We start from the raw sequence: 17,674 nt of genomic DNA, 5'->3' as shown, positions 1-17,674 counted from the left end.
TTTTGTTTTTATTTCCATTACTCTAGGAGGTGGATCAAAAGAGATCTTGCTGTGATTTATGTCAAAGAGTGTTCTTCCTATGTTTTCCTCTAAGAGTTTTACAGTGTCTGGACTTACATTTAGGTCTCTAATCCATTTTGAGTTTATTTTTCTGTATGGTGTTAGGAATGTTCTAACTTCATTCTTTTACATGTAGCTGTCAGGTTTTCCCAGCACCACTTATTGAAGAGACTGTCTTTTCTCCATTGTATATATCCTTGCCTCCTTTGTCATAGATTAGTTGACCATAGGTGTGTGGGTTTATCTCTGGGCTTTCTATCTTGTTCCATTGATCTATATTTCTGTTTTTGTGCCACTACCATGTTGTCTTGATTACTGTAGCTTTGTAGTATAGTCTGAAGTAAGGGAGTCTGATTCCTCCAGCTCCGTTTTTTTCTCTCAACACTGCTTTGGCTATTTTGGGTCTTTTGTGTCTCCATACAAATTTTAAGATTTTTTAGTTCTAGTTCTATAAAAACTGCCATTGGTAATTTGATAGGGATTGCATTGAATTTGTAGATTGCTTTGGGTAGTATAGTCATTTTTACAATATTGATTCTTCCAATCCAAGAACATGGTGTAACTCTTCATCTGTTGGTATCATCTTTAATTTCTTTCATCAGTGTTTTATAGTTTTCTGCATACAGGTCTTTTGTCTCCCTAGGTAGGTTCATTCCCAGGTATTTTATTCTTTTTGTTGCAATGGTAAATGGGAGAGTTTCCTTAATTTCTCTTTCGGATTTTTCTTCATTAGTGTATAGGAAAGCAAGAGATTTCTGTGCATTAATTTTGTATCCTGCAACTTTACTAAATTCATTGATTAGCTCTAGTAGTTTTCTGGTGGCATCTTTAGGATTCTCTATGTATAGTATCATGTCATCTGCAAACAGTGACAGTTTTACTTCTTCTTTTCCAATTTGTATTCCTCTTATTTCTTTTTCTTCTCTGATTGCCGTGGCTAGGACTTCCAAAACTATGTTGAATAATAGTGGTGAGAGTGGACATCCTTGTCTTGTTCCTGATCTTAGAGGAAATGCTTGCAGTTTTTCACCATTGAGAATGATGTTTGCTGTGGGTTTGTTGTATATGGCCTTTATTATGTTGAGGTAGGTTCCCTCTGTGACCACTTTCTGGAGAGTTTTTATCATAAATAGGTGTTGAATTTTGTCAAAAGCTTTTTCTGCATCTATTGAGATGATCATATGGTTTTTATTCTTCAGTTTGTTAATATGGTGTATCACATTGATTGATTTGCATATATTGAAGAATCCTTGCATCCCTGGGATAAATCCCACTTGTTCATGGTATATGATCCTTTTAAGGTGTTGTTGGATTCTGTTTGCTAGTATTTTGTTGAGGATTTTTGCATCTATATTCATCAGTGATATTGGTCTGTAATTTTCTTTTTTTGTAGTATCTTTGTCTAGTTTTGGTATCAGGGTGATGGTGGCCTCATGGAATGAATTTGGGAGTGTTCCTTCATCTGCAATTTTTGGAAGAGTTTGAGAAGGATGGGTGTTAGCTCTTCTCTAAATGTTTGATAGAATTCACCTGTGAAGCCATCTGGTCCTGGACTTTCGTTTGTTAGAAGATTTTTTTTTTTTTTTTTTTGCGGTACGCGGGCCTCTCACTGTTGTGGCCTCTCCTGTTGCAGAGCACAGGCTCTGGACGCGCAGGCTCAGTGGCCATGGCTCACGGGCCCAGCCACTCCATGGCACGTGGGATCCCCCTGGACCGGGGCACGAACCTGTGTCCCGTGCATCGGCAGGCGAACTCTCAACCCCTGCGCCACCAGGGAAGCCCAGTTGGAAGATTTTTAATCACAGTTTCAATTTCATTACTTGTGATTGGTCTGTTCATATTTTCTATTTCTTCCTGGTTCAGTCTTGGAAGGTTATACCTTTCTAAGAATTTGTCCATTTCTTCCAGGTTGTCCATTTGATTGGCATAGAGTTGCTTGTAGTAGTCTCTTAGGATGCTTTGTATTTCTGTGGTGTCTGTTGTAACTTCTTCTTTTTCATTTCTAATTTTATTGATTTGAGTCCTCTCCCTCTTTTTCTTGATGAGTCTGGCTGATGGGTTATCAGTTTGGTTTATCTTCTCAAAGAACCAGCTTTTAGTTTTATTGATCTTTACTATTGTTTTCTTTGTTTCTATTGCATTTATTTCTGCTCTGCTCTTTATGATTTCTTTCCTTCTGCTAACTTTGGGTTTTGTTTGTTCTTCTTTCTCTAGTTCCTTTAGGTGTAAGGTTAGATTGTTTATTTGAGCTTTTTCTTGTTTCTTGAGGTAGGCTTGTATAGCTATCAACTTCCCTCTTAGAACTGCTTTTGCTGCATCCCATAGGTTTTGGATCGTCGTGTTTTCATTGTCATTTGTCTTTAGGTATTTTTTGATTTCCTCTTTGATTTCTTCAGTGATCTCTTGGTTATTTAGTAACGTATTGTTTAGCCTCCATGTGTTCGTGTTTTTTACGTTTTTTTTTTCCCTGTAATTGATTTCTAATCTCATAGCGTTGTGGTCAGAAAAGATGCTTGGTATGATTTCAATTTTCTTAAATTTACTGAGGCTTGATTTGTGACCCAAGATGTGATCTATCCTGGAGAATATTCTGTGTGTACTTGAGAAGAAAGTATAATCTGCTGTTTTTGGATGGAATGTCCTATAAATATCAATTAAATCTATCTGGTCTATTGTGTCATTTAAAGCTTCTGTTTCCTTATTTATTTTCATTTTGGATGAGCTGTCCATTGGTGTAAGTGAGGTGTTAAAGTCCCCCACTATTATTGTGTTACTGTCAATTTCCTCTTTTATAGCTGTTAGCAGGTGCCTTATGTATTCAGGTGCTCCTGTGTTGGGTGCATATATATTTATAATTGTTATCTCTTCTTCTTGGACTGATCCCTTGATCATTATGTAGTGTCCTTCCTTGTGTCTTGTAACATTCTTTATTTTAAAGTCTATTTTATCTGATATGAGTATTGCTACTCCAGCTTTCTTTTGATTTCCATTTGCATGGAATATCTTTTTCCATTCCCTCACTTTCAGTCTGTATGTGTCCCTAGGTCTGAAGTGGGTCTCTTGTAGACACCCTATATATGGGTCTTGTTTTTGTATCCATTCAGCAAGCCTGTGTCTTTTGGTTGGAGCATTTAATCCATTCATGTTTAGGGTAATTATTGATATGTATGTTCCTAGTACCATTTTCTTAATTGTTTTGGGTTTGTTTTTGTAGGTCCTTTTCTTCTCTTGTGTTTCCCACTTAGAGAAGTTCCTTTAGCATTTGTTATAGAGCTGGTTTGGTGGTGCTGAATTCTCTTAGCTTTTGGTTGTCTGTAAAGCTTTTGATTTCTCCATCAAATCTGAATGAGATCCTTGCCAGGTAGAGGTAATCTTGTTGTAGGTTCTTCCCTTTCATCACTTTAAGTATATCATGCCACTCCCTTCTGGCTTGTAGAGTTTCTGCTGAGAAATCAACTGTTAACCGTATGGGAGTTCCCTTGTATGTTATTTGTTGTTTTTCTCTTGATGCTTTCAATAATTTTTCTTTGTCTTTAATTTTTGCCAGTTTGATTACTATGTGTCTCAGCGTGTTTCTCCTTGGGTTTATTCTGTATGGGACTGTCTGCGCTTCCTGGACTTGGGTGGCTATTTCCTTTCCCATGTTAGGGAAGATTTTGACTATAATCTCTTCAAATATTTTCTCGGGTTCTTTCTTTTTCTCTTCTTCTTCTGGGACCCCTATAATGTGAATGTTGTTGCGGTTAATGTTGTCCCAGAGGTCTCTTAGGCTGTCTTCATTTCTTTTCATTCATTTTTCTTTATTCTGTTCCGCAGCAGCAAATTCCACCATTCTGTCTTCCAGGTCACTTATCCGTTCGTCTGCCTCAGTTATTCTGCTATTGATTCCTTCTCGTGTATTTTTCATTTCAGTTATTGTATTGTTCATCTCTGTTCGTTTGTTCTTTAATTCTTCTGGGTCTTTGTTAAACATTTTTTGCATCTTCTCGATCTTTGTCTCCATTCTTTTTCCGAGGTCCTGGATCATCTTAACTATCATTATTCTGAATTCTTTTTCTGGAAGGTTGCCTATCTCCACTTCATTTAGTTGTTTTTCTGGGGTTTTATCTTGTTCCTTCATCTGGTACATAGCCCTCTGCCTTTTCATCTTGTCTGTCTTTCTGCGGATGTGGTTTTTGTTCCACAGGCTGCAGGATTGTAGTTCTTCTTGCTTCTGCTGTCTCCTTGCTTCTGTCCTTCTTCTTGCTTCTGTTCTTCTTGCTTCTCTACTTAAATATAATTTCAAAAAGCTAGAATGATAAAAAAAAATTATGTCTTAGAGTTGATAAAAATGGTGATTTAAATCTATAAGTACTTGATAACATTGACTCAAAATATTTAAAGCAAAATTGCCACAGCTTAACGGATAAACAAAAACATCCATAAGCATAGTGGATACTTCAGTATCTTATCAGCCAGTAGACAGAATATTAGTAAGAATACAGAACATGCTTAATAGGCTTGTCTAATAAACTGTATAGAATTCTGTTTGGGAATTCCTTGAGGGTCCAGTGGTTAAGACTCAGTGCTTTCACTGCCATGGGCCCAGGTTCAGTCCCTGGTCGGGGAACTGAGATCCCAAAAGCCACACAGTTCAGCCAAAAAAAAAGGAATTCTGTTTCAACACCTGTAGAAACATTTTTTTAAGTACACATGGAACATAAAATGTGACTACATACTGTGTTATAAAGCAGATATCGAGAAATATCAAACATTTGTGTCATGGAGACTGTATTCTCTGATCACAGTATTTTTAAGCCAAATAGTAATAACAGTCCCCTCTCTGAAAAAATCCAGATATTTGAAATTTTTGATCACTTTTATGAAATATATAAAATATAATACTGGAACTTAATTGTTATATTTCATGTAATAAACTTTTATGAAATTCAAATGATCAAATATTTTCCTGTATACCTTTTGTTAAAATTATAAACAGTAGGAAATCGTAGACCATTTTAAAGGAATTTGACTTTTATTATGAATCACATGAAAAGTCATTGGAGGGTTTTTAGCAAATGATATAATTATATGATTACTGTTTGAAAACTATCATTCTGGCAGCTCTCTGGAGAATAGGCTGTAGGGATCAAGCCTGAAAGCTTGGAAGACTAGGTAGGAGAATGATGTAATTGTCCAAGTGAGAGATGATGGTAGCTTGAACTAGCCTGCTGAGAAGGAGGTTCTGAAATCATACTGACTTTTTAATTTGTTTATTGTTCATTTCCTTTTGAATGCAAGTTCCATGAGGGGTAAGGACTTTTTGTTATTTACCAGTGTATCCTTGGTGCCTTATAAATGTATGCAGCATATAGTAGACTCTCAATAAATATTTGTTAATAAATGTTGCACTGATTTGGAACTTACTTTTATGTTACTGATATTTATTGTTTTAAATTGATTTTTATTTTTCATTTAAAGCATGAAACAGTTGATGGCTATAGAAGATATTTCACTCAAATTGTAGGGTATGTATCTAATATGGCAATAAGTATTATTTTGATATTGTGTTATGTGTCAGAACTAATGATCTCCTATTTAGGTTTTAATTTTTTTTTAACTCATGTTATTTTGGTAATTACTGTTCTTAGGTTCTTCGTGGTGGAAGATCACATTTTACATGTGACCCAAGGATTAGTAACCAGGGCATACACTGATGAACTTTGGAACATGGCCCTCTCAAAGATAATTGCTGTCCTTAGAGCTCATTCAGTAAGTCAGACAATTTATGTTACTAAATTTTTAATTCAGTTACTTCTAGAACTTCTGAAATGCATAATGTCAGAAGGAAACTATACCTCCATCAGTTCTGCAGTTTTTTTTGGTAATTGCTCAGATTTGGAAGTAGTAATGACAGGCCTTTGTTTGTCTGGTAATATTGCAACTGAGTGGGGCTTCTGAAGACACTTTTAGTCCAGCATTATAGAAGATGAAGAATTAAGCTGGTCTCATTAGTCTCAACTGACCTCTTCATTAGATCACTGAAAAGCACCATGAAGAAAGGGTTTTTAATTATCAGTCCAGATTCTTTGTTTCCAAAGTAAACTCCACGATTAAAACTCAGTAGAACTTGTTCTTCGATGTTTATAATTTGTTTGCAGTAATACAGTTATAAATTTCTTAAAAATATGCAGTTCTCAGAATTTGAACTCATTTAGAATAATGACCCTTTAAGTAATGAGAATTATTTTTATGAATGAAGGTAAAATGATAAAATATTTTTATAATATGCCTTTTGTAGAAATAAAAATATGTGTTATAAAGACTATTGAAATTAATAATTTTTTAGTGTGGACTTTTTCTTAAGACAATTTTGGGAGTTTAACTTCAGTGAAATTTCCCCAAACTTAAAGTTTTATAATCTATTATTTAAAATTTTATTATTGAGAATAGAGATTGAAAGTATTTTGCAGGAAGATTATTAGTTTAAGTGATATTTAGATTATAAATACATTATATTTTTATTTATCAGGGACATAGATTCTGGATACAGTATTTGTCCAATGAACTACAACTTTTTCTAACATATTATAATAAAGAACAATACATTTTATCATGGTTTATATTCAGGCCAGCTATGAATATGTAATATGATAGTGTGCTTCCTATTAATTCCATGGCATCACGTATGAGATCATAATATATTAAATGCAACATATCACATTTAAAATCTTATGACATGCTATTAAGGGAACAAGAATGAATTTCACTATCCCTTTGAAATTAATTATTTTTCTTTGGTGCATTACTAAGAAAATACTTAAATTGTCATTTCTTATATTGGAGAAATATATTGATTGTATCTCTTTTATAATAGAATAAATAATTGAAAAGTAGAAATATATGGTCTATATATAAACCATTTTTTCAATTTGAAATAACTAGTTCCTTAAAATCTAAAGACTTTTAGAAATATAAGCATCATTGCTTTGACCAAAGTTTAGTGTGTACAAATTTCAGAAAAATTTCTTTTCATATAATACAGATACTTTAGTTATGTCATGTTATGATCTTTCCCTATGAAATTTTTCATGAATAGTGGAAGCCAGCTGTGGATCTAATAACCAAGACTTCAAATTTATTGTAAATCAGGCAAATTAAGGGAGAAATTTTTAAGTTTTATTTCTTAGTTTTTAACCAAATAACTCTGGTGTGTGTTTGTTTGTTTGTGTTTCCACCCCCACTTACCCTTCATTCTCGCAGTCTTATTGCACTGATCCTGATCTTGTTCTGGAACTGAAGAATCTCATTGTAATATTTGCAGATACTTTGCAGGTGGGTGATAATCTAATATTCAATTAATGGCTATTTGAGCACTTAAAGCTATTCAAAACATAGACCACACTCATTTATTTTATTGTGGCTTAATGGTAGTAAATTAGTAGTAATCAAATGTTTACTTATATATTGATATTCTCCTATTACTCAGGACTTTTAATACCACCTCCTTCCTGATTATGAAGCTTGGACAGAGCTCAGGGAATATTACCATCTTTTAAAATATTGGTCATTCTGTTAGAGTAGATAAAATATTTTTGCAGTTAAAAAAAAAATACACGGTGTAGTGGAAAGAACCCTGAACTAGAAATTAGAAGATTAAAGTTCTGCCTGAGGATAATGAACATGAACTGTGGAATCACAAAGACCCGGAGTTTATATTCAACCTTTGCTATTGACTAATTGTATGTCTACAACTTTTCTAAACTTTAGATCCTCATTTGTGAAAATGAGTTTGTTAATTACTAGTTTTCAGAATTGTTTTGAGTTTTAAATGTGATACTGTATATGAAAACACATACTAGTTTGAAAGCTGTGTGTACTTATTGTCTTCCTAATTTCAGGTGTACTGTGACTGTGAGCAAATCACTTTACTTCTTTGAGTTTTGGGTTTTGTTTTTCTTTTTAAAATAAGGTTAAAACTGAATTATCTTAAAACTCAATGTCTTTGTGGTTTTCAGTATCAAAGTTTTAAACTTGTCCCTCCTCCTTGATCACAGATAATAAAGAATTGATTGCATTTGTTTTTCATGCTTATATTTATGGGATTTTTATGGTTGGAATAACTTTTTTGTGAAATATAGACCAGCATTTTCCAAAGTGTGATAATAGATGTTACTTAAAAAGTTCTGTGGTCAAAAATGTTTAGAAAATGCTGAGTGAAGTAAAACAGATTTTTCCACTAAAAGCCTATCTCAGAGCAAATTTACACTATACGTTTCCAAAAGGAAGGTGATTATGCAGCATTTTCCCAACATATTTGACACGTAAATCTTTTTTCCCCTTAGAGAATCTTTTAGATCTAGAGCTTCATAAAAAGTGCTTTGGCAAATGCTAAATTGTTGGCTTTATCACAGGAGTCTTTCCATCCTAGAATAATAGTTGTCTATTTTATTCTTAAACCTAAGGAGAAGATACCACAAGCTCCTTAGTAAATTATTTTATTGCCTTACATCTTTATTAGTTTGTATGGCTTATACTATAATACCAAAATAATTTGGGGTTTTTTTGCTTTCATAAATTTTGTGACTAATGTACCTGTAATACTGATCTCTCTGTAAGAAAACTTAGGAAGTTTTATTAAAGGCTGCCTTAATATCTGGGGCCTATGTCTAAGTAACTTGAGGGAGCTTTGCTATCCTTAATGACTTAAAGCATTGCTACTCAAAATATGGTCCAGAGATCACAGGTCTACAAATCATTTGTTATGGATCCATAATGAAAAGAAACTTTTGTCAGAATGTAAATCAACTATGTCACTAAGTACAAAATTTAGCTCAGTTGGCTTTTTTTTTTTTTTTTTTTTTGGTAACAAGACTTTCTTGATATCAGTATAGCATTGATTTATATTCTGGTACAAGCTCCTTACCTCTTTTTTAAAAACCATACAAACTGTTCTTGAGTTGGCACTTTGAGTACAACTGTAGATTCAGTTGTAGACTGAGTATTTGATGTGTTTCCAAGGAACTCTGCAGAGAATCAAGGAGTAATAGACAACATTCAAATAATAGAAGCATAAAAAAGCAACAGTGATGAGTGCATAAACCCTTGTAAATATACCTCTCTCATCCTACTACTTTGAAATAAAGTTAAGGAAAACGAACCAGTTCTCCTTACTTATTCAGAAATCCTGCAGTATTTTCATTTCACTGAATACTGACAGGCTGATTATTAGGTAAATCTCATACTGAATTAATAAATACTGGCTTTTCAAGTTATACTTAATAATTGAAGAATTGAGGAAGGTCTTTTCTTTTTTTAAAAAAATTATTTTTATTTATTTATTTGGCTGTGTCTGGCCTTAGTTGCGGCACACGGGATCTTCGTTGTGGCATGCAGGATCTTTCGTTGCGGCGTGCAGGCTTCTGTCTAGTTGTGGCACGCAGCTCAGTAGTTGCAGCACGAGGGCTCTCTAGTTGCGGCATGGGGCCTCTCCAGTTGTGGTGTACGGGCTCCAGAGCATGTGGGCTCAGTAGTTGCAGCACATGGGCTCTCTAGTTGTGGCATGCGGGCTCAGCAGTTGCTGCATGCGGGCTCTCTAGTTGTGGCACGCAGGCTTGAGAGCATGCCGGCTTAGTTGCCCTGTGGCATGTGGGATCTTAGTTCCCCAATCAGGGATCGAACCCACATCCCCTGCATTGGAAGGCAGATTCTTACCACTGGACCACCAGGGGAATCCTGAGGAGGGTCTTTTCTAATTAACCTTTAACTAATTAAAGAATATTGCACAATATTTAGCTTTTAAAATTGGCACTTTGCCAACTTAAGGAATTTTTTTTCTTTTAAAAATGTAATTATTCCACCATTTAAAAGAAAGCTGACTAAACAATAAATTAAAAATAAAAAACACCAGCATGTTCATAGTTCTGCTTACTGCCTATTAAGCAAATAAAAAGCAAGCATTTATTGATTCGTTCATTAACATTTTTTTGAGCACCCACTATGTGCTAGCAGCTAGATGATATATACAATGATAGATATAAAAATCAGTAGAACAGTAGGGACATAAAGATTCTTGGCTTCAAGAAATTCACACTTTATGGGCTTCCCTGGTGGCGCAGTGGTTGAGAGTCCGCCTGCCGATGCAGGGGACACGGGTTCGTGCCTCGGTCCAGGAAGATCCCACATGCCGCGGAGCGGCTGGGCCCACGAGCCATGGCCACTGAGCCTGCGCTTCCGGAGCCTGTGCTCCGCAACGGGAGAGGCCACAACAGTGAGAGCCCCGATAAGACATGCTAATTTAGTAATATGTTAAAGAGCTTTGGGCTCATAGAAGATAGAATGATAACTTTGATTCCAGGAGTTGGGAAAGGCTACACAGAAAGTTGAAATGTGAGCTGGATTTTGAAGGAAATGTGAGTTCAGCAAGTAGATATGAAGGAAGAGGCATTAATGGCAGACAAAATAGCATGTGTTAATTACAGGTAGAGGTATGGTATGGTGAGCATGAGACTGGCTGAGCAGCTTAATGGCGTTAGAAACTGTAGTGTTTGAGTGTAAGCAAAGAAGGGCAGAGAGTGGTAATGAAACTGATAAGGTAGTTTGAGCCAGATTGTGGCATGTCTTGTGAGGCTTTAGTAAGCTTTCTGTAGGGAAATGGTGTGATCAGATGTGCACTTTCAGATGATAATTTTAAGAGTTGGGCAATAGATTGAGTTGAAAGAGACAGGATGGTTGGAATTTCAGTTTAGGAAGCTCTTACAGTGGTCTAGGCAAGAGATGTTAAGGACCTGAAGTAAAACAGTGATACTGGGAAGATTTCTGGAAGAAAGAAAGGTAGTAAACGATAGAGAATGATAGGTTTGAATGAAATTTGTAAAGGAGGTAAAATCAAAAGAATTTGATGACTGATTAGATGTGTTTGTTTTGAGGGCATTTAGATGACTTTCAGGTTTCTTTCCTGATAAATTGGATTGATGATAGAACTATTAACAGGGATAGGAAATAGGAAGAACACGTGGTTTAGTCTGAAAGGGAAGAGATAAGTTAATGTGCCTGTTGGCAGACTGACTAGAGATGTCTAATTGCTGTTGGAATTAAATATTTAGAATTTATAGAGGTCTAGCTAGAGATACAGATTGAGAATAATCAGAGTAAGTAGTGTTTGAAGTCAATCAACTTGAAATTGCCCTAGAGAGCTAGAAGAAAAGATTGAAGGATAGAGATAGAAGGAAAAAGGAATCCAGAAGGATTACTCATAGATAAAAGGAGAACAAGGAGAGAGAGTGGTGTTACAGAATTCAAAACAGAAGAGTTTCAAGAAACAGAGGTAAGATGGAGTGAGAGATCATGGAATTTTATATTCAGGAGATTCTCTGTGACATTGCTAAGAGCAGTTTCAATAAAGGAATAGGCGTGAGAGAGTTAGATTGTAGTAGGTTTGGCTATGGAAGGAGTGACACAGGAAACTGAGGGAAGGCTTTTTTGTTTTCTTTAGTTGTTCTTGGTTTAAAGATGGGAGGCAATTTAGCATGTTTATTTAGTGAAGAGAAAGGAGCTAGTGGAAGTTAAAGACACAGCAAAGTAGATAATCCATGGAGCAGTTCCTGCAAGAGGAGATAGGATCAAGACCAAAGATGAAGACGTAAGCCTTGAAGGGGAATAGGGACAACTTTGAGGCGAGCAGAAATGTTAGGTCCTGATATGGGTAGCATTTCAAATGGATTTGGAGTTGCAAAGGAATAAAGTTTTGGAGTGTTACGTTTGATAACTTTTCCCTGTACAACAAAGTCAGTGTTAAATTGAAGGTACAAAAGGAAACCATCATGTTTCGGACAGAATGTATTCTCTTTTCTTCTTGTATCTTATTTAGAGGCAACTTCCCAAGACACAGATATATAGATCACTAATCTTGAACTTTTTCTCCAATTCTGACTTCTAATACTTTTTAAGGTTAACAGTGTAATCCAGACAAAAAAGAGAGAGAAGAAATAGAAAAATTATTCCAGTTCATAAAACTCTTTCTAGACTCTTTTTTACCTAGTACAACTTAGTAGAAAGTCAAAAGGATATCTTTTTTTCATACTGTTAGGATGGCATACAATGTGATACAGTGATCACTTCAAACAGTTCTCTAGTATTCTGAACTTTAAAAAGTGATTATCCTTATTTATTTTACTTGTTTATCTGCTTTTTTGTGTGTGTTTTAGGGTTATGGTTTTCCAGTGAACCGACTTTTTGACCTTTTATTTGAAATAAGAGATCAATACAATGAAACACTGCTTAAAAAATGGGCTGGAGTTTTCAGGTTAGTCTAAGCCATGGTGCCTTAATGTAATGAAAAAGTTTGTCAGATGCTAAAGTAATTGGTTTTTGCATTTAGCAATAAAAAATGCTTATAATATTTTTTATTGTGGTAAAATATACATAACATAAAACTTACAGTTTTAACCTTTTATGAATGTACAGTTCAGTGGCATTAAGTATATTCACATTGTTGCAACCATCACCACTATCCATCTCCAGAACTTTTTTATCTTCCTAAGCTGAAACTCTGTACCAGTTAAACAGTAACCCCCATTCTCTTCTTCTAGTCCCTGGCAATCACCATTCTGCTTTGTCTCTATGAATTCGACTACTCTAGGTACTTCATATAAGTAGAATCATACAATGTTTGGTTTTTGTGTCTGGATTTGTCTGTTTTTTGTGTGTCTGGATTATTTTACTTAGCATAATGTCTTCAAGCTTCATCCATATTGTAGTATGTGTCAAAATTTCATTCCTTTTTAAGGCTAAATAGTATTTCATTATGTATATCACATTTTATTTATCCATTCATCCACTTACGGATATTTGGGTTGTTTTCACCTTTTAGCAATTGTGGATGGTGCCACTATGAACCTTGGCGAACAGTTATCTGTTTGGGTCCCTGTTTTCAGTTCTTTTGGGCATATACCCAGAAGTGGAATTGCTGGATTGTATGGTTAATATATGTTAAATATTTTGAAGACCTCCATACTGCTTTCCACAGTGACTGTACCACTTATAATCAATTTTGAATTGTTCTACTTTTAGTCCTAATCTCTGTAGTTTTTTTCCCCAGATATGAGGCTGTAAATATTCAGTGGTATTTAGTACTAGAGACAAAAATTTATGGCTTATAAATTTTGTTTGGGGAAAGTGCTATTTTTACAAACAACATAATTGTTAAATTAAAAATCTTAAAGTATCTAATTAGGACAATTATTTTCACTTTAACCACTTGCCTTCAGGGCACAAAGTATTTTAATAACTATATAATTTTGTATTGCCATGAAAAGAAGTATCAACTCCCTCCTTTTTAAATTCTAAAAAAACTTTCCTCTCCCTTTCTGCCTTTCTCCCTTCCTTCCTTTCTTTTTTTCTTTGTTTCAACAAAAAGTCAATCTTGAGAGCTTACGTCTAGGTTAGCCAAAATATGATAGAAACAATGTGGCAATAATAGTTGATGTTATTAAAATAGAAAATATGTTAAATGATTTAACACTAGCTTGGCATTTACCCCATCAGTTTTCAAAACCTATGGAGGGCTGACCTTCTGAATACTGTGATAGAAATCTTTTAAAATACCGAAGTGGTTTACAAGGTTATACACTTCTATTAAGATGAACTAAATCAATCCTTATTTAAGCTTTTTTGTATTAACATTCCATAGGAGTGATCTTGTCAGGATGTTGTCCCAAATGAATAATTGACAGTCTTAGATGAGTCATGTATAAATATTAACAATTTTTGATATTTAGTATTTTAGAAATAGAGGTAGTGCTTATTGATAGGGATGGTAATATATAATATATATGCCATGATCTAATGTGATATATCTTTATTTATATATATTTGTATATAAAAATCTTTACTTATAGGATTTCTGTTATTAACTTACCCTTTTCAGAAGAGTGTTTAAGTTTTTACAGTTGCTGATAGATCTGTATTGAACCAGCTATTCTCTCTTATCTATCTTAAGACTTCTAGTAGTGAGATTGTTCCTCAAGATTGGGGAAACTGTGAGGTATTGTCTTCTCTCTGAAAAGCTAATGGGTTCTTTCAAAAAGAGATAGGATTAACATTATCCTCCATTATCATCATGGATGAGAGCAAATGATAGCATGTCAATTGTAATTACGAAATATATTTTGACTTCTACTTTCAGTACTGTTCTAGGTCATGCTTTTTGCTTAGATTTTTAAGAAGTAGCAGATTTTAAGCACTTTTTGTCCTTGATCTGTATCTTCAAAGACTGTACAAGTAGTGAATTGACAACCTAACAATTAAATGGGGAAAAAGTAAGTTATCAGTACTGAATAATTAAAACTTGATGACATCCATGATAGAATTTATGATCTGACTACTGTCATACTTTGTTTATCCATGTGTGGTTCTCTCCACCTATATTGAGAGCACTAGTGTTTTATTTATATTCTTGATTGCCTAGCTCCAAACAGAGTCGTATTTTAACTACCTTGTGCACCTCAGTGATTTACAAGCATATGACTTTATTTCCAGCCTCTCATTAAGATGCCAGAGCCATTTATCAATTAGGTATTCATCATCCACTGCCCAAACCATATCCTTCTCTTATGTTCCTTGCCTCAGCAAATGTCTCTGATGAGGTAAGGTATACATCATTTGCCCTGTCTAGAAACCACGGATTCATCAGGATTATATAATACTTTCCCTCATAATCCTCATTGAGTTTCTAAATCCCATGTATTTTACTTCTTAAAAACTCTTGTTTCTGCCACTTCCTCTCTTCCTACACAAATACAGCTTTAATTCAAATTCTCGTCACTCTTTATTTGGATTATTCAGTCTTTCTAACTGGCCTTTCTCTGTTCATTATTGTCCTTTTCCTAGTTTTTCCTCCACTCTGTGAAAGTCTTTCTATGACATTCCTCTGCCTAAAACCTACTATGGTATTCCACTGTCTACAGGATAAAATCTGGGTGCCTCAGTTTGTCCATCTGCCCAGGCTCATTTTAAACCATGTCCCTTGAATACTTTATACTCCAGTAGTACTGCACTACTTGTGGTTTTACTCAACTTCTCCCCACACTCATACTTTTTCTCCCCTTATGTTTTTGCATGTTATGTTCCATCTTTCTGAAATGCTGTTCTCCCATAATCTCATTAGAAGTGTTTCTTTTCATCTCTGAAGACCCTACAGAGCCCGTAGCTTCTCTGTAAAACTTTTCATGAGATGTCCCCCACCTACTCTGATAAAGTTAATCACTTCCTCCTTTGTCCTATTTCTGAAACTTGCGCCTCTTTTATTGTACGTATAACACATCATTATAAACATTATAATTTGTTTGCATATCTATCTCTCCTGTTAGGCTTGAGAACAGTGATCTTGCTTTTATTTTCATGAGGGTAGGGAGTTTTCATCAGAGTTAGCCCAGACTAGCACATAATAGGTGCTCAGTACATAAAAATCAAACTGAATTATTGATTAAAAGCAAGTTGATTGGACAGCAGGTATATTAGGACAGGCTGAGTTATGCTACGATAACAAAAATGCCCAAAATCTCATTGGATGAACACTGGCATTTTATTTCTCACTTGCACTGATGTCCATAGTGGGTCTAGTAGTCCAAGATTTGAGCTTTTGACATCTGTAATTCTACTTTCTCAACATGGTGGTCTCCCCTATCACTGTGGGACTAAGGGTCGCACAGTTAGTTCATAAATGCTTTAGACTTAAAGCAACACATGTAACTTGTATTCACAGTCCAATGGCTAAAACTAGTCATATGACTTTGCCTATTTGGTGAGTAGTAAATGTGTCTGACTTACTAAGTATAAAAGGTCCTTTTCTAAGTACAACATTATGAGAGACAAACAAACGGAAGACATTGTTTTTATCTTCAAGGAGCTGATGGTCTAGTTGGAAAGAGAAGACAAAAAACATACAACTTGAGAGTTATTCCTATCAAGAAGTGTGTCTGGGATACTCTTCACCTCATTTTTAGTTGTAATGAGTTCATTCAGACTATATCATGTTGAGAATTGTTCTAGACTAGAAAATAAAAACTAAAGTGCGAGAGGATGTAAAATAAACAAGTGGAAAGAAGAGATTGCACATTAATTTTGAGGGACAGACTTATTTGCTATTGAATTTCAGAATTCTAAGTGATTAGGCACTGTTTTCCTGTTTAGAACTTTAACTGACACACAATAAATGATTTTGTAATAGTTGGGGTTTTTTAAAAGTATTGTCCTATAGCACTCTATTGATATGTTTTCTAATATTAAATTTCAATTCTGTCTTCTTTCTTAACAGGGACATTTTTGAAGAAGATAATTATAGTCCCATCCCTATTGTTAATGAAGAAGAATATAAAACAGTCATCAGTAAATTTCCCTTTCAAGATCCAGACATTGAAAAGGTACAAGCTAGTATTTAATTCAAGAATTTTCTTAAAAATAAATTAATCATTTTTATTGCTACATTATATTAATCTGATATTGTAAGTGAGAATAGCTTCTTTTGAGGCCTTTGTTGTTATTGTTGTGTTATTTGAGAAAATTAATTATGTTTTGTTAACTTTTAAAGATTATGTTACTACTACTACTACTGTTTTGGTGAGGTTAAGAAAGGACTTTCTTGGGGCTACTAGGAGCCCTTGTCCCAAATATTAGGTGGATTCCCAGGGCAGGTGTTACTATCATTGGGTGGATTCCAAATTAGATATACTAAATGTTGAGTAGATTATAGGAATAAGAGAATATTGTAAGGAAAGAGAGAATTTCTTTGAAATTTCCATCACTGTGGAAGATCTTATTTTGTGGCTTTTTTTCTAGAAATATATTTGTATAAAAAGTTTATCTTGGGGACTTCCCTGGTGGCGCAGTGGTTAAGAATCTGCTTGCCAATGCAGGGGACACGGGTTTGATCCCTGGTCTGGGAAGGTCCCACATGCCGTGGAGCAACTAAGCCCATGCACCACAACTACTGAGCCTGCGCTCTAGAGCCCACGATCCACAACTACTGAGCCTATGCGCCACAACTACTGAAGCCCATGCACTGGGAGCCTGTGCTCTGTAACAAGAGAAGCCACCGCAATAAGAAGCCCATGCACCGCAACTAAGAGTAACCCCTGCTCACTGCAAGTAGAGAAAGCCTGCACGCAGCAACGAAGACTGAACGCAGCCAAAAATAAAATAAATAAATTTATTTTTTAAAAAAAAGTTTATCTTGGTTAAGTAAGAGGTGTATGAAAGCAATAGCCACCTGTAGATTTTTTCCTGAAGTAAGAATGTCTATTTTTGGAGTCAAGATGTCTGAACAAAAGACAGGCTAGAGAAAGGAAATAGACCAGCACGTAGAGTATTCTGGAAATACACCTGATTGCCCATATGCGTGCATGCACACAGAAACACACACACTTGTACCAATCCAGTATCCCTGGGTAGAATTAGATCTTATGAGAAAAGGATATCATATTTCCTGTTATTATCACCTTTTTCATTCTCTTCATTTTTTTCCCTTAATCTTTTTTATTTTTTCAACACTTAATAATTTAGTCCTTTTCTACATTTTTATCCCTTAATAATGAACAAGAGTGAATTCTGAATGAGTTGTGTGAATTGTGACTGTAAA

The 17,674-nt window shown here is 34.9% G+C and overlaps 1 protein-coding gene across 1 annotated transcript in view; it reads left to right on the top strand.

Annotated features, from left to right (window-relative positions):
* EXOC6 (exocyst complex component 6) overlaps window positions 1-17,674 on the top strand; it is a gene marked incomplete at its 5' end in the record, with an annotated part of 188,022 nt that overhangs the window by 62,763 nt on the left and 107,585 nt on the right. The window contains 5 exons of the mRNA XM_082855035.1: window positions 5,521-5,567; window positions 5,691-5,811; window positions 7,303-7,374; window positions 12,246-12,343; window positions 16,355-16,460. Of these exons, the coding sequence (XP_082711161.1) occupies window positions 5,521-5,567; window positions 5,691-5,811; window positions 7,303-7,374; window positions 12,246-12,343; window positions 16,355-16,460 (444 nt within the window). The remainder of the gene's footprint in view (window positions 1-5,520; window positions 5,568-5,690; window positions 5,812-7,302; window positions 7,375-12,245; window positions 12,344-16,354; window positions 16,461-17,674) is intronic.

The sequence above is a fragment of the Leucopleurus acutus genome (assembly GCF_964270905.1).
Source record: "Leucopleurus acutus genome assembly, chromosome: 14".
NCBI lineage: Eukaryota > Metazoa > Chordata > Mammalia > Artiodactyla > Delphinidae > Leucopleurus > Leucopleurus acutus.
Note: the sequence above shows the minus strand (reverse complement) of the source record. Positions and strands in the feature narration are given on the sequence as shown.